We start from the raw sequence: 22,646 nt of genomic DNA, 5'->3' as shown, positions 1-22,646 counted from the left end.
GCAACGCCTTTTGAATGTTCGGTGTATGCCACTGTGATTGTAATCTCTGCAATAATGTTCAATAAACATTACCTGTTTTAAAAAAAAAAAAAAGAGGTCCTGTAAGAGGATTTTTTTTTTTTTTTTTTTTTTTTTTTTTTTAAACGGTGTAAAAATAAAAGGTAAAAATAAATATGTCCCCGTCCTGCCGAGCTGACGTGTAGAAGCGAACGCATACGTGAGTAGCATCCACATATGAAAACTGTGTTCAAACCACACATGTGAGGTATCGCCGCGATCGGTAGAGCGAGCCCTAGACCTCCTCTGTAGCTCAAAACGTGTAACCTGTAGAATTTTTTAAACGTCACCTATGGAGATATTTAAGGGTAAAAGTTTGTCACCATTCCGCGAGCGGGCCCAATTTTGAAGTCTGACATGTTGGGTATCTATTTACTCGGCATAACATTATCTTTCACAATATAAAACAATTATTGGGCTAACTTTACTGTTGTCTTATTTTTTTAATTCAAAAAGTGTATTTTTTTTCCCAAAAAAGTGCGCTTGTAAGACCGCTGCACAAATACAGTGTGACAGAAAGTATTACAACGACCGCCATTTTATTCTCTTGGGTGTTAGAAAAAAAAATTATATTGTTTTGGGGTTCTAAGTAATTTTCTAGCAAAAAAAAAAAAACTGTTTTTAACTTGTAAACAACAAATCTCAGAAAGAGGCTCGGTCCTTAAGTGGTTAAAGGGCCTTAGTTTAACCGCTTCATCCCCCGAAGATTTTACCCCCTTCCTGACCAGAGCACGTTTTCCTATTCGGCACTGCGTCGCTTCAACTAACAATTGTGCGGTTGTGCGTTGTTACACCAAAACAAAATTGACGTCCTTTTTTCCCCACAAACAGAGCTTTCTTTTGGTGGTATTTGATCACCTCTGTGTTTTTTTTTTTTTTTTTTTTTTTTTGCACTAGAAACAAAAAAAAGGATAATTAAAAAAAAAAAAAAAAAAAGCAATATTTTTTGCTATAATAAATATCCCCCAAAAATATATATATAAAAAAAGTTTTTTTCTCAGTTTAGGCCTATACGTATTCTTCTACATAAAATCGCAATAAGCGAATATTTATTGGTTTGCGCAAAAGTTATAGCGGCTGGTTGGCTCGATCTTGTGAACCGTTGTAGCTATACATCGGCTTGAGGGATAGCAGGCACGCACACGCGCCCGCTGCGCTGTGGGGGTGCCAATGCTCGTGACCAACGCCCGCGAGCACGAGTGACAGAACACGGAAGTGTGTGCGTAAACGCACAAATCCCTGTTCTGTTCTGAGAGGAGTAACAGATCGCGTGTTCCTTATAGCTAGAAACCACGATCTGTCACTGCCTCTAGTCAGTCCCCTCCCCCTTCAGTTAGAATCACCTACCAGGGAACACATTTAACCCCTTGATCACCCCCTAGTGTTAACCCCATTTACTGCCAGTGACATTTTTACATTAATCGGTGCATTTTTATAGCACTAATCGCTGTATAAATGACAATGGTGTCAAAAGTGTCCGATGTGTCTGCCATAATGTTGCAGTCCCGATAAAAATCACAGATTGCCACCATTACTAGTATAAAAAAATGATAATAAAAATGCTATAAATCTCTCCCCTATTTTGTAAACGCTATAACTTTTGTTATTTGCTTATTGCGATTTATTTTTATTTTTTGTAAAATATGTAGAAGAATACATTTCAGCCTAAATGAGAAAAAAAAATTGCTTTAAAAATAAAAAATAAAAAATGGCGATATTTATTATAGCAAAAAGTACAAAATATTGTTTGTTTTTTTTAAATTTCTCTTTTTTTTTTTTTTTCATAGCACAAAAAATAAAACCGCAGAGGTGATCAAATACCACCAAAAAGCTCTATTTGTGGCGGGGGGAAAAAAAGGACGTCCATTTTGTTCGGGTGCAACGTCGCACAACTGCACAATTGTCAGTTAACCGCTTCCCGACCGGCGCACGACGATGTACGGACAGGCAAATGGGCGTACAGGTACATCCCTTTGAATTTGCCGCTGTGACGTCATGTGCGCGTATGCCGGTCGGGACCCCCGTGAGTCCGACCGCGGGTCCCGCGGACTCGATCGTCGCAGGGATGCCCGCGATCGTCTCACGGGGAGGAAGAATGGGGAGATGGCAATTGTAAACAGCATCTCCCCGTTCTGCCTACCAACAAGTGACACTGATCTCTGATCCCTGTGATTGGAGCAGAGATCAGTGATCTGTAAAACACAGCCCAGCCCCCCACAGTTAGAAACACGCCCCTAGGACACACTTACACTGCCACCTCCTGGTTAACCCCTTCACTGCCTGTGTCATTTACACAGCAATCAGTGCATTTGTATAGCATTGATTGCTGTATAAATGATAATGGTCCCAAAAATGTGTCAAAAATGTCCGATGTGTCCCCCATAATGTCACAATAAAAATCGCTGCTCGCCGCCATTACTAGTAAAAAAATAAAATAAATGAATAAAAATGCCATAAAATTATCCCCTATTTTGTAAACGCTATAACTTTTGCGCCAACCAATCAATAATCGCTTATTGCGATTTATTTATTTATTTACCAAAAATATGTAGAAGAATACGCATCGGCCTAAACTGAGGGAAAAAAATGTTTTTTTATATTTTTTGGGGATATTTATTATAGCAAAAAGTAAAAAACAATGCGTTTTTATTTTTTTTCAAAATTGACGCTCCTTTTTTTTGTTTATAGCGCAAAAAATAAAAACTGCAGAGGTGATCAACTACCACCGAAAGAAAGCTCTATTTGTGGAAAAAAAGGACATCAATTTTGTCTGGGAGCCACATTGCACGACCGCACAATTGTCAGTTAAAACGATGCAGTGCCGAACCGCAAAAAGTGCTCTGGTCTTAAAGGGGTTGTAAAGCTTTGTTTTTTTATTTTCTAAATAGGTTCCTTTAAGCTAGTGCATTGTTGGTTCACTTACCTTTTCCTTCGATTTCCCTTGTTTGTTTTCGTTGTCTGAATTTCTCACTTCCTGTTTCTCCTCAGTAAACTTCACACCATCGTCCGAGCGGTGTTTAGTTAGCCAGAACAGCTTACTGAACAGCTTACTGAGGAGGAAAAGGTAGTGAGAAATTCAGACAAAGAAAATTTTTTAGAAGGGAAATCAAAGGAAAAGGTAAGTAAAACAACAATGCACTAGCTTAAAGGAACCTATTTCGAAAATAAAAAACAAACCTTTACAACCCCTTTAAGCCAACAAAATGGTCCGATCTGAAAGTGACGCAGTGCCGTATCGCAAAAAGTGCTCTGGTCAGGAAGGGGGTAAATCCTTCCGGAGCTGAAGTGGTTAACCTGAACTGTATAGGGCCAAGATCAGGTCTCTGAAAGTGAGATCACATTGGGGGCATAAGCAATGCAATATAATTGTAGTAAGATCCCCTATGTATTAATTTAGTAAGTTTAAAAGTTCCTGCTTCTATAAAAGAACTTGCCTTCATATGCTATTTGATCCGTTGGGTACAGAGACTCCAAAGGAGAACGAGGCATAAGAATGGCCATAAATGAAGAGAGTAAAGCCCCATACACACTATCATATTTTCTGCTGATTTGTTCCTTCAGATTGACCAAAACCATATAATATGAGGTCAAACCTTAGGAGTTTCAATTTGCATGCAGTCAGGCAGGCCCTTCCACTACATGGTTTTGGTAAATCTGAAGGAAAAAATCAGTAGAAAATCTTATAGTGTGTATGGGGCTTAAAGCGGTAGTAAACCCGCACATTATTTTTTTTTTTTTTTTTTAAACCTGCAAAGCAAAAGGCATAATGAGCTAGTATGCACCGCATACTAGCTCATTATGAAATACTTACCTTAGAACGAGGCCCCGACATCTGGCCCGATCCACGCCGAGGGAGCTGACATGCTCCCTCAGCGTTTCTTCCGGGTATCGCGGCTCCGGCGCTGTGAGTGGCCGGAGCCACGATATTGTCACTCCCGCGCATGCGTGCGGGAGATTTCATTCCGGCCGGCCGGCCACTGCCGGATTTTCAGGCCGAGAATCCCCTTGTGCGCATGCGCCGCTGCAGTCAGCGGCGCATACCGAGGGGAATATCTCCTAAACCGTACAGGTTTAGGAGATATTTTTTTTACCTACAGGTAAGCTTTATTATAGGCTTTCCTGTAGGTAAAAGTTAAAAAATCGAGTAAACAACCACTTTAAGTCTGCAGGCAAGACCAAAGAACAAATAGGGGAACAAAGCTATAAGTATACCACACCTTTTAAATTTAAATGACGCACTGTAAGTACATTGCATTGAGAAATCTGTCACTGAGCGAAATGAATCTACATGTCTGTTTCATGTTGTATGGGACTCCCAGGGACTCCAGCAGCGTGACTGATGGGGCCCCTCCCCAGTGCGTCAGACGGATGTGTGACGTCACGCCGTAATGACACAGAGTGGACGCTATGGAGGAAAAGCTACATCACGGAGAGAATGCCGCCCCTCCACCAAAACCCTGCCCGTACCAATGGCCGACAGATAGAGGGGGCCACCTCACATGGACACGCCCAGAGGGTGCGCCAAGCATGGTGATACCATCTCATACATCGGCCGCCCGTCCACAAACCGTAATGCAGTGGGAACTGACGTCCTACTGCAAAAGAGCAATCCAAAATTAAAAAAATAAAATAAAAATCTCTTCATCCGTTTAGGCCAATATGTATTCCTCTACATATTTTAAAAATTGCAATAAATGTATATTGATTGGTTTGCGCAAAAGTTATATCGTCTACAAAATAGGGGATATATATATTTTTTTCACTAGTAATGGCAGAGAGCATTGATTTTTAGCAGGACTGCGACATTGCGGCGGACAGATTGGACCCTTTTTTTGGGACCAGTGACATTTATACAGCGATCAGAGCTAATCATAGCCACTGATGGCTGTGTAAATGTCACTGGCAGGGAAGGGGATAACACAGGGGGCAATCAAGGGGTTAAGTGTTCCCTAGGGAGGTGACTGGCAGTGACTGGAGGAGGAGAAAGATCACTGTTCCTGATCACTAGGATCAGCAGATCTCTCTCTACTTCCCTGACAGAACAGGGATCTGTTTGTTTACATTGACAGATCTCTGTCCTGGCTCTATGTGGAGCGATCGGCGTCCGCAGCCGACGTACAATGACGGTGACTTGCGCAGCCGCGGTGCAACGGCGGCGGCTGGTCAGCAAGTAGTTTTAAAATCGTGTGTTCTGTTCCTGGCTCCTGGAGACTCTAATGACGTAAGTCATTAACCAATGGGACGCTATTATCCAGAATGAATATTAGGGCAAAAAATATTGTTACCGCACTACTGTAAGGTGTGACTATAGGTATTTACTATATTGAGGTTTTTTTTTATATCAAATTTTGTAACTAATAAAGTTTTCTATATTTTTACTAGCTAATCTGCAAGGGTGTCTTTATTAGTATTTTACCTACTTTATCAGTCTGTCCTTTACAGCTGACATATTTTTTAACCACTTGGCGCCCATACTACATCTATTGACGTCATGGGCTTTCGGTGGTTATATCTGAATGAGGCCACAGACATCATTCAGATATTGCCGTTTTCAGCCAGCGATTCCCTGCACCATAATAACGATCATAGCGGCTGTTCCGCCGCTTGATCGTTCTTACGGGCGGCGGGAGGGGACACCCTCCCCTCTCCCGCCGCCCTCCGGTGCTTGTATCGACTCAGCGCTTCCATAGGTGAGTCGGTGACAGGATCCGCCAGCCCCCGCCAGTTACCATAGAGATTTCCGGCGGACCAGATCGTCCCCGGAGTCTCTAAGATCGTTCGGAGGCCGGGCGCAATGTTATGACGTCACGCCCGGCCTCGGTATTCAAATTAACGGCGCCGATTTGGCAGGGAAGACAGGATCCTTTTTTTTTTTTTTTTTTATTCCCAGCCTAGAGGTGAGATGTGGGGTCTTATTGACCCCCCATATCTCACTGTAAATATGTCCGATTGTGCCATATTCCTATTACACTGGATGTTTACATTCCTTGTAATAGGAATAAAAGTCATCAATTTTTTTTTTATTATTTTTTTTTTTTTTTAAGTGTCAAACTAAAAAAATAAAATAAAATTAACAATAAAAAAAAAAGTAAAGCGCCCCGTCCCCGTGAGCTCGCACACAGAAGTGAACGCATACGTAAGTCCCGCCCACATATGAAAACGGTATTCAAACCACACATGTGAGGTATCGCCGCGAACGTTAGAGCGAGAGCAATAATTCCAGCCCTAGACCTCCTCTGTAACCCAAAACATGTAACCAGTAAAAAAAATTAAAGCGTCGCCTATGGGGATTTTTAAATACCAAAGTTTGGCGCCATTCCACGAGCGCGTGCAATTTTGAAGTGTGCTCTTGTACATGTTGGGTATCTATTTACTCGGCGTATCCTCCTCTTTCACTGCAAAAAAATTAGCTAACTTTACTGATTTTTATTTTTATTTTTTTAAGCATGAAACTGTTTTTTTTTTTCTGAAAAAAACGTGTTCGAAAAATTGCTGCGCAAATACCATGCGAGATAAAAAGTTGCAAAGACCGCCATTGTATTCTCTAGGGTCTTTGCTAAAAAAACATATATAATGTTTGGGGGTTCTATGTAATTTTCTAGCAAAAAAATTAGGAATTTTACATGTAGGAGAGAAATGTCAGAATTGGCCTGGGCGTGAAGTGGTCAATATTGACCATCTGATACCTATATTACAAGGTTCAGTGTGCCGCCTCGTCAGGAGGGTACAATAATCACAATGTAAAGTCATTTTCAGACTACAGTAACTGGATTTCTATATTTGCCACAGGTTTACCACTTTATATTCATGAGAGGATATAATGCAATTCACATGTTTAATTTGTTATAAATATTAATTAGAGGGGATTTGTTATACTCCTTGTACTAATCTTGATGTTCATTCACAGGCCCGACCACAGACAAAACCTCATTCCCAAGCTTAGAAGCCCTGAAGAGATCACACAAAGAGAGACATCACTCATCCGCTGTGAGTTCCTGATTTTCATCGTTTACCAAGTGCTCTCTTTTGTATTTTTACTACTGTCATAGATCGAATGAATTACAAATTATTCTGGCTGTGGAGGATATCATAATTTAATTTCACATATACACAAGAGCTATTAAAAAAGTTTCCACACTTTATATATTTTTTTTTAACTCCAACAAATATATTAAAGTGCATAAACTTTTTGAACAACCCTTGCTTGTGTGTGTGTGTGTGTGTGTGTGTATATAATATTCTCACACAATATTTTAGTGTTATTTTTTATATAGGCAGTCCATCAAAAGAGATGGAAACGAGTTCCACTTAGGAGCAGATTACACCGGCACTCCCCTCCCTGTTACAGTGGATGAGGGGGGGCTTCTCCCCACACCCGCTGTCGACATATGAAAAGCAGCAAGGCTGTGTATGGCTTGCCAATAAATATATCTAAAAAAAAAAAAAAAATTTTTTATATATATATATATATATATATATATATATATATATATATATATATATTATATTTATTGGTAGAGCCAAAAAAAAAAAATATATATATATATATATATATATATATATATATATTTTTTTTTTTGGCTCTGCCAATAAATATATATAAAAAAAAAAAATGTGTGTATGTGTGTATATGTATGTATATATATATATATTATAATTTTTTTTTATATTTATTGGCAGAGCCATACACAGCCTTGCTGCTTTCAAATGGTGACAGTAGATATGGGGAGAAGCCCCCCCCCATCCACCGTCACAGGGAGGGGAGTGCTGGTATAATCTGCTCCTAAGTGGAACTCATTTCTATCTCTTTTGATGGAATATATATATATAAACACTTTATTTTTAAGCAGTCCAACCTGTCCATCAAAAGAACGTTCCAGGGGTCTGAACTATTATACTGACAGATGCTTTCACGGATTGAAGGATAAGTTCACCTTTTAGGAGCATGTTACACCCACCACCAGTACTTCCCTCCCTGTGACAGTGGATGGGGGGGGGGGGGTCTTATCCGCACACCCACTGTCACCATTTGAAAGCTTCTCCCCCACACGGCCGCATCAATCATTCACAGTTTCCTGTGTATAAGGAGACTACAAGTACCGTCAGCCATTGCGGTTTGTAGCTCTCCATGAACTCTGAGCACCTTGGTAGTTCATTGATTTTTTCCTGCCAGTCCATATCAGAGGTACAGACAGACCGTGTATTGACAGTCTTCAGGATTTAGGCATTTCGCCCAAGATCTGCTGATTTGTGCTGGCATCCTGGGAATGTAAAGGTGATATCACACTGGTCCTCAGTCATCGCAGAGCAGTCTGGCGATTAGTTCACTGCAATTTCAGGTGGAGCAATGCAATGGAGCAATTTGGGCCGGCACGCTGTGATAAAATGCAGCATGTTTGCATTTTATTGCAGCACTCTGCAGCGCTGGGCTGTATTGCAGTGTGAATGGGACTATGTGTGGAAAAATTTTGTTTCTATTGTGTCCCTGTGGTGACAGACGTTTTTACCATGCCGTAAAACGTCTGTCACCGAATATAGTGTGAATTTGCTCTTATTGATTTTATGAAACTATTAAATCGCTGGGTTTAGTTCCGCTTTAAATAACTTTTTTATTTTTCACTCACAAACAGCAGTAGCCTTAAAACTGAATTTATAACATACTGTATGTATAATATACTATATGTACATTTATGTATATTTAATAAACTTGTACTAATAGGTATTAGCCATATATTTCAATACATTGGTCCTTCAGGTAGTATATATGTATGTTGAGGCATGTTATGTTACACAGGCTGTTAAGGAAAATATGACTAAAAATTTTGAAACCAAACCTGCAAAGAAATAGGAAGTGAAATGAATAGAGGGTAAAAACATGGTTTTTGAAGGAAAAGACCCGAGCCATTTCGTTACTAATAAAACAAAGACGTTCTTTGAATTGTTTGGGGTCCATGACGTGACAGAATACTGCAGTGATTCTCTAAGAAGCCATGTGAACGCTCTTAAGGTTGTCAATGATACCGCAGAAAGAGGAATTGCTCTGATAAAAAGGTATATTGAATTGGTCAGAGATGAACAACAAAAACAATTCTTGTTGAGGATCGTCGAGCATCACAAAAAAAGTCGTCACCAAGCGAACAAAACAAAGGGATTGTATCGTTCAAAGTTGATTAATATAACACATGTTTTGCCTATCATATTACCTATTAACCCTTTCCCGCCGAGCGTACACAGATGTGCGTACTCGGCTTCCGGGGGTTATACCGGGATGATGCCCGCACCTGCAGGCATCATCCCGGTACCGTTTTTTGCAGCAGGCGATTGGCTATCCAGGCATAACAACCGATGCGGCTAAAAGCCGCTCGGCTGTTATGCCGGAGGAGCGGGAGGGGACGTCCCCCCCCCTCCCGCCGCTGTTACCAGTGCTCCCGCTCGATCGGGAGCACCGATTTGTGATCCGACGCCTCCGGCTGCTGCGGAGGAACTGGAACGAAGCTGTAATCGGCTTCGTTCCAGTCTCCTCATCGTAAACACGGAAGCGACGTCATGACGTCACTTCCTATTTACTCGGCTGCCAATGGCGCCGGTTTAAAAAAAATATTCGGTATTCAGAATCGCCGTTTTCAGCGATCTGAATACATTCAAGTGTAAGGAAGGGGTGGGGGGTCTTTTAGACCCCCGATCCCTCCATAAAGAGGACCTGTCACCACCTATTACTGTCACAAGGGATGTTTACATTCCTTGTGACAGCAATAAAAGTGATCATTTATTTTATTTTTTTTTAAAACAATTTAGTCATTTTAAAATAAAATAAATTAAAAAATTAAAAAAAATTTTTTAAAGCGCACGCCGTCCCCGCGAGCTCGCGAAGCAAATAAAACGCATACGGAAGTCGCACCCGCGTATGTAAACGGTGTTCAAATCACACATGTGAGGTATCGCCGCGATCGTCAGAGCGAGAGCAATAATTCTAGCACTAGACCTCCTCTGTGACGCTAACCTGGTAACCGTAAAAAAAATTAAAGCGTCGCCTATTGAGATTTTTAGGTACCGTACTTTGTCGTCAATCTACAAGTGCGCGCAATTATAAAGTGTGACATGTTTGGTAGTTATTTACTCGGCGTAACATTATCTTTCACATTACACAAAAAAATTGGGCTAATTTCACTGTTTTTTTTTTTTTTTATTAATGAAAGTGTCCCTTTTCCCAAAAAGTTGCGTTTAAAACACCGCTGCGCAAATACCGTGTGACATAAAATATTGCAACAATCGCCGTTTTATTCTCTAGAGTCTCTGAAAAAAAATAATAATATATAAATTATATATATATATATATATATATATATATATATATATATATAATGTTTGGGGGTTCCAAGTAATTTTCTAGCAAAATATATGGATTTTAACTTGTAAACACCAAATTCCAAAAATAGGCTTAGTCATGAAAGGGTTAATCTTAGTTTATAGTTTTAATAGTATTTTAAGTTTGTGATTTTCTCGTTTTCCCAATAAAAGTAATTAACAAAACGAATCAAAGTGTGCAACCTCTAAATATTATCCAATCTTCTTGAAATTTAGCATATACCGTATTTATCAGCGTATAACACGCGCCGACGTATAACACGCACCCCAAGTTTAGGATGGAATTTAAAAGAATATAACTTTTAGGAGGGAAGTTAAAGGAAAAAAACTTACATTTAAATGCCATCAATGCAGGCTTATCGGTGTAATTCGCAGCCTTGCATTGCAGCCTTGTCAGTCATTTGCAGCCTTGCATTGCAGCCTTGTCAGTCGCTTGCAGCCTTGTCAGTTATTTGCAGGCTTGTCAGTGTCTTTGCCATTTTAAAAATGCCGCCGCCGAGATACAGAGTGGATGTCCTGTGTATCTCGGCGGCGCTCATTCTTTGTGGCTTTCGGGTATTTTCGGCCCTTCTTGCCTATTTTCGGCCGTTCTCTGCGGCTTTCAGCTTTCTGAAAGCCGCAGAGAACGGCCGAATGTGGCCGAAAATAGCCGAGGATTTATATAGCGAACGGTTTGCGCAGCGCTTTACAATATGAGGGCAGACAGTACACTTACAATACAAATCAATACAGGAGGGATCAGAGGGCCCTGCTCGTCAGAGCTTACAATCTAGAAGGAAGGGTCAAGTTGAAACAAAACATGGACAAGTCGGGGTGAATCTAAGTGGACGATTTTAGTTGCATTGTCTAATATCTTTCCCATACTTTCTTTTTCCTTCCTAGATGCAGACAAGAGGATTTGCTCAGTATGACTTATTTAGCACAGTGGAAAGCTCTATTATAGAATCGCAAACTAATGTCACAGTGGATTTTGTTTGGAACGGAGTGGACACGATCTTGCAGATCCCACCATTGACATCTGCAGCCACATTGGTATGGTATATCATTCAGCATAAATCATTCACTATACAGTAATACCTCGGTTTGCATGTAACACGGTATACTAGCGTTTTTAAAGATGAGTAAAATGTTTTCAAAATTTTGACCTGATATGCGAGCAGTACAATCCATGTAGTAAAGCCACTGGTGTACGTAGTACTGCATGTGGCCAGAGGTTTCGGGGGCGCTGGTTGCTCCCATCGCTTTGTGGAGACACTCTGAGATGCTCCCAGCTGGGTGGGGCGTGTGTAACATGCGTCGGAGCACTCAAAAGTTTTAACAGTTCCCAAGTGTCTCTGCGCATCTCTGACTTCTCCAGGAAGCCCAGGAGCCACCAGCGCTCCCGCACCTCTGACCACATACAGTATTGCATACACCAGCGCCCCCGCACCTCTGGCCACATGCATTACTGCATACACCAGCGCCCCCCGCATCTCTGGTCACATGCATTACTGCATACACCAGCGCCCCGGCATCTCTGGCCACATACAGTACTACATTCACCAGTGCCCCAGCCCCACCCCCCCACCTCTGGCCAGATAAAGTAGTGCATACATCAGCTGTGCTTGTGGAACTAATCATTAGTTTCCATTATTTCTTATGGGGAAACTCGCTTTGATATACGAGTGCTTTGGATTCCAAGCATTCTTCTGGAACAAATTATGCTCGCAATCCAAGATATCACTGTATATTAAACCTGGAAAAAGACTCAAAACCTGGAAAGCGAAGCTCCACCCAAAAGGGGAAGCTCCACTTGTTTGCTTCCTCCCCCCTCCGTTGCCATATTTGGCACCTGGGGGGGTGGAGTTCTGATTTAATGCAAACTCTGTTGTAATAGGTCAAAATATGTACTCGCCATTATTACACAGTATTTTCTCTTTGATTTTCCAACATGCCTTCCATTTCTTTGTCATTTTCTAGAACATCATGGTAGAATCCGGAGATCCCAGAAGTCCTGTCTACCCCGTGTATAAGGAGCTTGAGTTTTTACTGGTAGGCATACTTCTTTCTCTCTGTGATGGTGGGAGTTGACAGTAAGAGGTAGGAGTCTCTTAGCAACATCCTAGCAACAAGGCAGGATTGTATAATGCCATCAAATTTTTTTTCTGGATTTTTGCCTCTTGCGCAAGATATTGATCCTGTGATCTTCTATCAACAGCCGGCTGGGTGACAGGCTGGATAAATATAGATCCTTGTCTCCGCAGCCTAGCCATCGAGCGTGTGCAGACCCTAGCTATGCGCTGGGTCGGCCACAACATGCCCCTCAGGCTCCAGGGGTGGCCGGTGAGATCAATGCTCCGGGGCACACATATGGCCGGACTACGGATGTCTTTGTCACAGTGTGCCGTGGCCTGCAGCCACCCCGTACTGCTCGGGTGTGGGTCTGTGATGGAATGCCTCCAGCTCGTCTGCATGGTAAATACAGCTCTCCCTGTCTCGGCAGGACAGAGCAGCTGGGAGGTCGATTAGGGGGTCCCTCTTCTCCCTTTTCTCTCTCCCTGTCCTTGTATTCCCTCTCCCCGTGGGGGATGCTGCATGACTGGGCTGTAGTGTGGTGTGTGCACCTGGGCTGGGGGTCCCCCGGGGGTCTCTGATCCTTGATTGGGGACTGTGCTGGCTGTCTGTGTCCCTGGGCTGTCATCTGTCTCTTGCTGGTGTCTGTGGGCTCTGCATGTGTTGCCGCCATATCGCTGACTGCCGCCATTTTCAGTGTACTCTCAGCATGATTGTCAGCCATTTTCTGTTGGCCTCTGTGAGAAGGATAATCGTCAGCCATTTTCTCAGTCCGGCGGCCATTTTACCTGTGCTTTTTTCAATACAAGGATGCCCGGCGGCCATTTTCTTGTAGCCTTAGCGTGTTTTTTTCTCTCCAGAGCTGGTTTCTGTGCCTCAGAACAGCGCGTTTTTTATTCTTGGACACTTGTGAGCTGACACATTGCGGCGCACCACTCGGTCAGGGTGGGGAGTCCTGCGGTGGGGCCCCTCAGTCTGTTAGCCGCTAGGAGTGTGGGATTGAGCACCTTGTCCTAAGTCCCCAAGGGTGGCAGACGCTGGCGTTTCTTCCCAGAACTTCCTGCAATTGCAACTGGCTCACCTGCAAACAGAACAGTGCAGTGCCTTTGGACGCTTTGTCGGTGGTCCTTGACGCATTCGTTGCCAGGGTGGAGGTGGCGTGCGGGCACAAGGGGGGTGAAAAAACGCCCCCTGCCCATCCCCCCCACCTCCTCTGGGGAGAGCTTTAGGATCGGGCCCCATGTTGACTGGCGGCCCCTGTTCTGATGTGTCAGAGGACGCTGACCAGGACCGTTCGGACAGTGAGGATGATTCCGTGTCTGGGTCAGTGCAGGAAAAAGCGCTAGTTGGAGCACCCTGAAAATACAGAATGCAACAGGATCCTCTGCTGAGGTGGCAGTCCCTTTTGGGTCCCGTAAGCCAGCCCATACACCCAAGGTGTTTCCATATCTTACTTATTTTTATAAGTTCATATACAAGGAATGGGGAAGCCCGCAACGGACCTTTTTGGTCCCAAAAAGAATGGCGGTGCGGTACCCCTTTGAAGAGAGCCTCCTTAAAAAATGGTCAGCTCCCCCAGTTGTGGACCCCCAGTATCCAGGTTAAATAAAGTAACCACGATTCTGGTAGAAGGGGCTCTGGCATTTAAGGACCCTACTGACAGGAAGGGGAAAAGAAATTGAAACAAATAAATGCCTATTAAAAAAAAATAAAAAAAAATAAATAAAAAAGCTCCCTGTGAAAGGGGTGTGGCCTGTAGGTTTATCTTGCTGACAAAAACTATCCAATTTAGCCCTGGTGTCCGTGTTTTTTTTTTTTTTTTTTTTTTTATTATTATTTTTTTGGGTGGGGACATGTTGAGGTAGGATGGGGGATCCCTCTGGAGTAGATCAAGCCCAAGCAGGAGTTTGTAGGGTCACAATATGAGCAAAACCGGAGATCTGGCAAGCAGAGCTCTGCACACACATCCTACACTGTAGCACATGAGAGTGCAGAGCTATGCTTGCTAGATCTCCTGTTTTGCTGATCCAGTGACCCAACAAACTCCTGCTTGGGCTTGATCTATTCTGGAGGTGATCCATCATCCTGCCTCAACATGTCCCCATCCAAAAAAATCCACAGAGGCTGGGGCTAAATTGGATAGTTTTTGTCGGCAAGATAAAGATACTTCTAGGGAAGATGGCGGCGCTACAGCAGGAGAGACCGACTTGGTGGGAAGTTATATAGCTAAGGTACTAGAAGCTATCGCATCTTGTCAAACCAGGTTGATGATAAAAATTGAAGAGGTGAAAGTTAATATATCACTTATCCGTCAAGACTTGCAGAAACTCCAGGAACGGGTCAAAACTCCAAGACCAGGGTAAGCGGTGTGGAAGGCGCTCTCGCCTTTTACAGACGGTCTCTGAACGCATGCAACTTCAGATCAGTCAGCTGGTACAAAAGCAAGACGATATGGAGAATAGGCTCAGAAGATGCAACCACTGTTTCATTGGGCTTCCCGCAAGAGCTCAAATAAGAGACCCAACGATGTTCCTGGAGCAACTACTTATCAATACTTATGGCCGCAAGGCCTTCTCCCCCACTTTTGCGGTAGAGAGGGCTCACCGCATGCCGGCAAGGCAAGACGATATGGAGAATAGGCTCAGAAGATGCAACCACCGTTTCACTGGGCTTTTGGAAGGAGCTGAAGGAAGAAACCCGATGACGTTCCTGGAGCGATCACTCGAAACTACTTACGGCTGTGAGGACTTCTTCCTCACTTTTGCGTTAGAGAGGCCCCACTGCATGCCGGTGTTCTGCCGTATAGAGTCCGGGCATCACATAGTGTCCACTCCGTACTGCGCATGCGCAGTGCGGAGCAGACGAAGCTTCGGAAAATCTCCGAAGCTGAACGGCGCCTGCGCCGTGAGTGGAGGTGGTAGCCCCACCATCCAAGCGGACACAGGGTTGTGAATTTTAGCAGTACGCAGGGGACACTATCTGATGGAGGATGCTATTTGACAAGACACCGGCAAGACGATATGGAAAATGGGATCAGAAGATGCAACCACTGTTTCATTGGGCTTCCGGAAGGAGCTGAAGCAAGAGACCCGATGACGTTCCTGGAGCAACTACTCAATGCTACTTAAGGCCGCGAGGCCTTCTCCCCTACTTTTGCGGTAGAGAGGGCCCACTGCATGCCGGCAAGGCCTCCACCACCGGGCGCCCCTCCTCGCACCTTCATAGCTAAACTTCTTAACTATAAGTACCGCAATATGGCGCTTCCGCTTGCCAGAGAGAAAGGAAATATCCCCTTTGGGAACAACAAAGTGGAAGTCTTTCCGGACTTCTCGGTGGAAGTGCAACGTCACTGCAAGAATTTTTTACAGATGTTAAACGGCGCTTGCAAATTCAATATCTAAGATATTCAATGCTGTTCCCTGCCCGCCTCCGAGTGGAAATAGATGACTGGGTCCACTTTTTTGAGGATCCTGAAGAGGTACTAACCTGGCGGTTGTGCCGAGAGACTAACGGAGGAGCGGCCAACTAGTCCAGTGTAATTTGAGTTCTACACGTCTATCATCTCTACCACCATATTGCCTTCCTTGCCCCTTTTTGCGCCTTAATAACAGTATCTGATACCAAAGAAAACCCTGGACTACACTCGGACCCTTTCAACTGTTGGTTTTGTTGAAGGTCTCCTGTCTACTACGAACACACTATATGTCCCTCACAGTATTTCTTGTGCCTTCCATGCACAAATCGTTTTCCTTTTTTTTTTTTTTTTTTTTTTTTTAGCTGCCTGAACCTCTGAAGATCTCCATGAAAAACGGGGTTTTAAAAAATCTGCAGGCTTGCAAATCCAAAATTCTGAGGGTGGAGGAGGATTGCTACTAACAGAATAGGAAATCTGCATAAGGGACAAATTCTGACTGTACATTATGTCCCTTTTGCTGATTTTTTTTTTTTTTCTGTTTTTGATTTTGGCTACCTTTTTTTAGTGTTTAATTGTTTTTTATTTATTTTTTTATTGATTTTTTTTGTTTAGTAAGCAGCTTTTTCGCAAAGTAGTTTGTATTGTGTTTCTTTAAGGAAGTGTCTGAAATAATGTCTTGTCAGGTTTTGTCTGAAGGATTAAGAACCGGAGTAACAGAATGGCCAGAGACCTCCGAATCAAAGTCCGCTGTGGAGATGGTGCAGGAACATTTGAATGGTGATTATATCTCCTATATCTTTTTTGTGTCTTTGCGACCAGAAATGGCAGATCATTTTCCTGACCGGCAGTTAAAGAAGTACTTGTCGTTGATAAGTTTACCAGACAGATCTTAACCACTTGACCTCTGACAGGTTTTACCGGGCCAGGCCATTTTTTTTGCTATTCAGCACTGCGCTGCTTTGGAAAAAAAACGCGGTCATGCAACAATGTACACAAACAAAATTTTATATTTGTTCACAGAAATGGAGCTTTCTTTTGGCGGTACAGTAGAATCTCAGATTACGAGTAAAGTGGTTTACAAGCGTTTCGCAATACGAGCTATTTAAAAAAAAAAAAAAAAATCCTGACTCACTTTGCGAGCGTTTCCTCGCAAGACAAGCCAGATTCAAGCCACTGGGGTGTGCAGTACCACATTTGGCTGAGTAAATGACAGAAGAGAGCCCTGTGTAGGTAAACAACACAGTGACAGTAGCAATGTGCTGTTTTTATTTTTATTTTTTCTCCCTGCTAAGCAGGGAGTAAAAAACTGGCGCATTACTTAGTAAAAACAGCACATATTACACACACATTACACATTGTTAGGCACGCGTTTAACCCTTTGATCGCCCCTGATGTTAACCCCTTCCTAGACAGTCTCATTAGTACAGTGACAGTGTCTATTATTATCAATGATCACTTTATTAGTGTTACTGGTGATTTCAGTGTCAGTTAGCTAAATCCCCCAGCTTCAGTTATCAGATTGCCTGCTGAACTATCACAGCCACACTATAAGTCGCTGATCACTGCCATTAGAAGTATAAAAAAAAAAAAATTCCAGTATATATACCATAGTTTGTAGGCACTTTAACCTTTACGCAAACCAATCAAACACTTTTTTGTTATCAAAGACATGTAGCAGAATGCATTTAGGCCAAAATTTATGAAGAACTTAGATTTTTTTTGTGTTGTGTGTGTGTGTGTGTGTTTTTTTAATTTATTTTTTATTGGATGTTTTATAGCAAAATTTATTTATTTTTTCTCAGAATTTTTGGTATTTTTTTTTCCATTTCTATAATAAAAAAAACAACAGTGTTGATCAAATATCACCTAAAGAAAGCTTTATATTTGTGTGGAAAAAAAAAAAGGACAAAAATTGCATTTGAATACAGTGGTGCATGACCAAGCCAGTTGCCAGTTAAAGTAGCCCAGTGCTGAACTGCAAAAAAAATGGCCTGGTCATGAAGAGGGGGGATAATTCTTCTGGAGCTGAAGTGATGAAAGGGGTTGTAAACCTTCGAGGTGTTTCACCTCAATGCATTGAGGTGAAAAACCTCCTGTAATGCTGCCCCTCGAACCCTCGTTTAACTTACCTGTACCCGCCCTCTATTTCGTCTCGAGGACGAGCACACCAACAAAAGCCGGTGTCTCCAGGTCCTGATTGGATGGATTGATAGCAGCGCAGCCATTGGCCCCCGCTGCTGTCAATCAAATCCAATTTGATTCATACATTTTAGTCATTCATTCGGCTTCTATGGACGCTGAATGAATGACTCGGGGACACGCCCGCAAGGTAACCCCCTCGGGAGAGCACTTCTCCTAGGGGGTTATCTAATGTGGGGAGGAGCCGCGAGAGCCACCAAGGGACCCCAGAAGAGGATGTTCAGGGCCACTCTGTGCAAAACAAGCTGCACAGTGGAGGTAAGTATGATATGTTTGTTATTTAAAAACAAAAAACAAAGCTTTAGCCTGGGCTCACGCATGTGTGGTGCGAATTGAAGCTCAGGTTTTCCTGCAAAGAGAAAACTCAGTTGTTCAGCGTTTCATGTCAGTTTTTGATCAATATCTGCTCAGGATTTCTTCAGTATCGGCTCCGGATTGCATCAGTATTTTATCCTGTTCACAAGGGAACACATCTGCGAATCAGATGCGTGCCCATAGAAGATAATGGGCCTGAATTCGCACCTGAGTCGGTCTGCACTGCCTAGAAAACGCACACGTTTTTTGTGCAATGCGGAGTGCAAATGCACCGCAGTTATGTGAACCAGCCTCATTAAAATGAATGTATTTTGAAATGTCCTGCGAATTGGATGTGGTGTAAGTCGCATCTAATTCGCATAGGTGTGAACGGGGCCTAAGTGTCACTTTAAGTATTTCATAAATGTTTTCTTTGATTTAAAGTGGGACTTCAGTCTTTTTTTTTTTCATTTTTCCATCTTTTAAATCTTCTGCCCTTGTTGCTTTAACTTTGGATAGTAAAACATTTTTTTTCTGCCAGTAAATCCCTTATACTGCCCACTTCCTGTTTCCTGTCTGGTCATTAGCCTAGGCTTATGACATCATACAAAGCTCTCTCTCTCTCTCTGTCTCTCTCTCTCTCTCTCTCTCTCGTGAGAGTTTGCCAGGAATAGAGGGGGGTATGAGTTGTAAGAGGGCCAATGAGAGCCGCAGAGCTGGAGGTGTGCCTCTGTAAATCCAGGAAGTGAACAGGCAGCAGCTTCAGCTGCCCACAGTTAAAATGGCTACAGCCAGACTCAATGGAGGGAGATTTCTGCAGCATATTTGGCAACCACAGAATCAGATTATTATTATTATTATTCAAGATTTATATAGCGGCAGCAATTTATGCAGCGCTTTACAATATAAAGTATATATAAAAAAATTTGCAAAGTGGTTGGAGGGAAGCTTCAGAATGGCAAAGATGTTTTTATTACAAATTATGTGAGCAGACTACAGTTCCTCTTTAACCACTTTCAGACCAGACCATTTTGCTGGTCAAAGACCAGACCACTTTTTGCGATTCGGCACTGTGTCGCTTTAACTGACAATTGCGCGGTCGTGCGACGTGGCTCCCAAACAAAATTGATTTCCTTTTTTTCCCACAAATAGAGCTTTCTTTTGGTGGTATTTGATCACCCCTGCGGTTTTTATTTTTTGCAAAAATAGAGCGACAATTTTGAAAAAAAACGCATTATTTTTTACTTTTTGTTATAATAAATATCCCCCAAAAATATATAAAAAAATATTTTTTTCCCTCAGTTTAGGCCGATACGTATTCTTCTACATATTTTTGGTAGAAAAAATCGCAGTAAGCCATTGATTGGTTTGCACAAAAGTTATAGCGTTTACAAAATAGGGATAGTTTTATAGCATTTTTATTAATTTTTTTTTTTTTTTTTTACTAGTAATGGCGGCGATCAGCGATTTTTATTGTGACTGCGACATTGTGGGGGACCCATCGGATATTTTTGACACATTTTTGGGACCATTGTCATTTATACAGTAATCACTGCTATATAAATGCAGTGATTCCTGTGTAAATGACACTGGCAGTGAAGGGGTTAACCAGTGGATGGCAGTGTAGGGGTTAAGTGTTCCTAGGGATGTGTTACTAACTGTGGGGGGGGGGGGGGGGGTTGGGCTTTCATTTAGTGAACACTGATCTCTGCTCCAATCACATGGAGCAGAGATCAGCGTCACTAGTTGCTAGGCAGAATGGAGAAATGTTGTTTACAACGGCATTTCTTCATTCGGCCGCTCCGTGAGACGATCGCGGGGATGCCCGCGGCGATCGAGTCCGCGGGTCCCGCGACCGGACTCACGGGGGCGCGCTCCCGATGGCAGGGCGGCAAATTTAAAGGGACGTACATGTACGCCCATTTGCCTGCCCATGCCATTCTGTCGACGTACATCGTCGTGCGCTGGTCAGCAAGTGGTTAATAATTTTTTTTTTTTTTGCTTTACATTTTTCTCCTCTAGCAAGGAGAAAGAGATTCAATGTAAGTTTTCCCCATTCAAGAGGAAAAAAAAAAAAAGAGTACAAGGGTGGGCTGTACTGTGACTGACCACTTTCAGGCTTTCACAGTGACCATGTGATCGAGAGCGGGTCTTCCCAGCCCCCGATCATTGGTACAAGACCCAGAGCTGTCAGTGATAGCACAACATTGTCAAGGTTGTTAGTTTAGCCTGTTTGTAATAAAATGTTGTGTTTTTTTTTTTGTTTTGTTTTTGGCTATGCCATCCTCTCTAATTTCATAGCTATTATTTTATTCTTTCCAGAATTAAAGAATAAACTGGATGGGGTTAATAATCCCGCACCTAAGAAAGAAGCGGAGGTAAGAATCCCTGACACTAATGAGCAGGTTGTCTGCTGGGCTCTGGCAATGAAAGGGTGTACGCTTTATGACAAGGTTACTACAAAGCCGTTCCCTTGCTCCTAGCCGCATGCTGATATAGGTAATACTCAGGAGTAATATTCCAATTATTAAACATGGCAATTACACTGAGTGATGCACATTACGATTGCACAATTCAGCTACTTTGCCCCAGGGTGCAAAAAAAAAAAGGAAACCTAAATAAAAATTGATAGAAAGCCAGGAAACAACAAGCGGGCAAATCGTTTCATGTCGAGGTCTGTTGCTCGTAGACTGCTGAGGATTTACTCTCGAGGGTTGAACGGTGTATCCAAACAGCTTTGATAAAACGATTTCCCAGTCATTCTGCTGCGCTCATGTATTATGTATGCCCCCTTTCTCTCAGCACACATGATGGATGGGGACACTTAATATCTTTCAGGCATTTTTCATATGTATTGCTCTTAAACAGGTGACTAAGCCATTTTAAGTGCTGTGCTGACTACTTGTTAACTCTTCAAGTGCTGCAAAGCTAAGCTCTCTATTCGGGTCATGCTACTGGAGCATAGCCACCCATAATTACACGTTTATCGCTGTGTTCAGCTGTCATTCATAATCCGAAGAAAGCAGAAATATAATCGGCGCTGTCTGGATTATCAAAGTGCACAGGTACTTGTGAGTAACTGAACGCAGGTAATAAACCCCATAATACAAGCACCCCCCTACATCTTTATATAATCGGCATGGATACTTGTCAGAAACCATGAAATCAGGTTGAGATGGAAGTACAGTTAAATCACACTTAACGTTTAACCACTTGAGACCCGCACTACGTCTATTGACGTCATGGGGTTTCGCTGGTTATATCTAAATGATGCCTGAGTCCACAGACATCATTCAGATATTGCCGTTTTCAGCCGGCGATTCCCTACACCATAAGAAGGATCATAGCGGCTGTTCCGCCGCTTGATCGTTCTTACGGGCGGCGGGAGGGGACGCCACCTCCCGCCGCCCTCCGGTGCTTCTACCGACTCACCGTTTCCATCGGTGAGTCGGTCACAGGATCCGCCGGCCCCAGCATGTGATCATAGAGATTTCCGGCAGACTAGATTGTCCCCGGAGTCTCTATGATCGTTCGGAGGCCGGGCACGATGTTATGATGTCATGCCCGGCCTCGGTATTCAAATTAACGGCGCCGATCTGGCTAGGAAGCCATGATCGTTCGTTTTTTTTTTTTTTTATTATTCCCAGCCTAGAGGTGAGATATGGGGTCTTATTGACCCCATATCTCACTGTAAATAGGTCCGATTGTGCCATATTCCTATTACAAGGGATGTTTACATTCCTTGTAATAGGAATAAAAGTCATCAATTTTTTAAAAATTTTTTTTTTTTAAGTGTAAAACAAAAAAAAAAAAAATTAACAATAAAAAAAAAAAAAAATTTTAAGCGCCCCTGTCCCCGTGAGCTCGCACACAGAAGCGAACGCATACGTAAGTCCCGCCCACATATGAAAACGGTGTTCAAACCACACATGTGAGGTATCCCTGCGAACGTTAGAGCGAGAGCAATAATTCTAGCCCTAGACCTTCTTTGTAACCCAAAACATGTAACCAGTAAAAAAATTTGGGGGATTTTTAAATACCAAAGTTTGGCGCCATTCCACGAGCGCATGCAATTTTGAAGCGTGACATGTTGGGTATCTATTTACTCGGCGTATCCTCCTCTTTCACATTATGCAAAAAAATTGGGCTAACTTTACTGTTTTTTTTTTTTTTTAAGCATGAAACAGTTTTTTTTTCGCAAAAAAACGCGTTCGAAAAATTGCTGCGCAAATACCGTGCGAGATAAAAAGTTGCAATGACCGCC

General features: G+C 42.7%; 1 protein-coding gene across 1 annotated transcript in view; it reads left to right on the top strand.

Annotated features, from left to right (window-relative positions):
- Positions 1-22,646, top strand: part of LOC143962614 (protein zwilch homolog) — a 108,149-nt gene that overhangs the window by 41,964 nt on the left and 43,539 nt on the right. The window contains exons 6-10 of the mRNA XM_077471927.1: positions 6,965-7,044; positions 11,305-11,454; positions 12,382-12,453; positions 16,573-16,666; positions 20,705-20,760. Of these exons, the coding sequence (XP_077328053.1) occupies positions 6,965-7,044; positions 11,305-11,454; positions 12,382-12,453; positions 16,573-16,666; positions 20,705-20,760 (452 nt within the window). The remainder of the gene's footprint in view (positions 1-6,964; positions 7,045-11,304; positions 11,455-12,381; positions 12,454-16,572; positions 16,667-20,704; positions 20,761-22,646) is intronic.

Source organism: Lithobates pipiens, unplaced genomic scaffold (assembly GCF_037356315.1).
Source record: "Lithobates pipiens isolate NorthernLeopardFrog02 unplaced genomic scaffold, aLitPip1_a1.2 Scaffold_8, whole genome shotgun sequence".
Taxonomy (NCBI): domain Eukaryota; kingdom Metazoa; phylum Chordata; class Amphibia; order Anura; family Ranidae; genus Lithobates; species Lithobates pipiens.
Note: the sequence above shows the minus strand (reverse complement) of the source record. Positions and strands in the feature narration are given on the sequence as shown.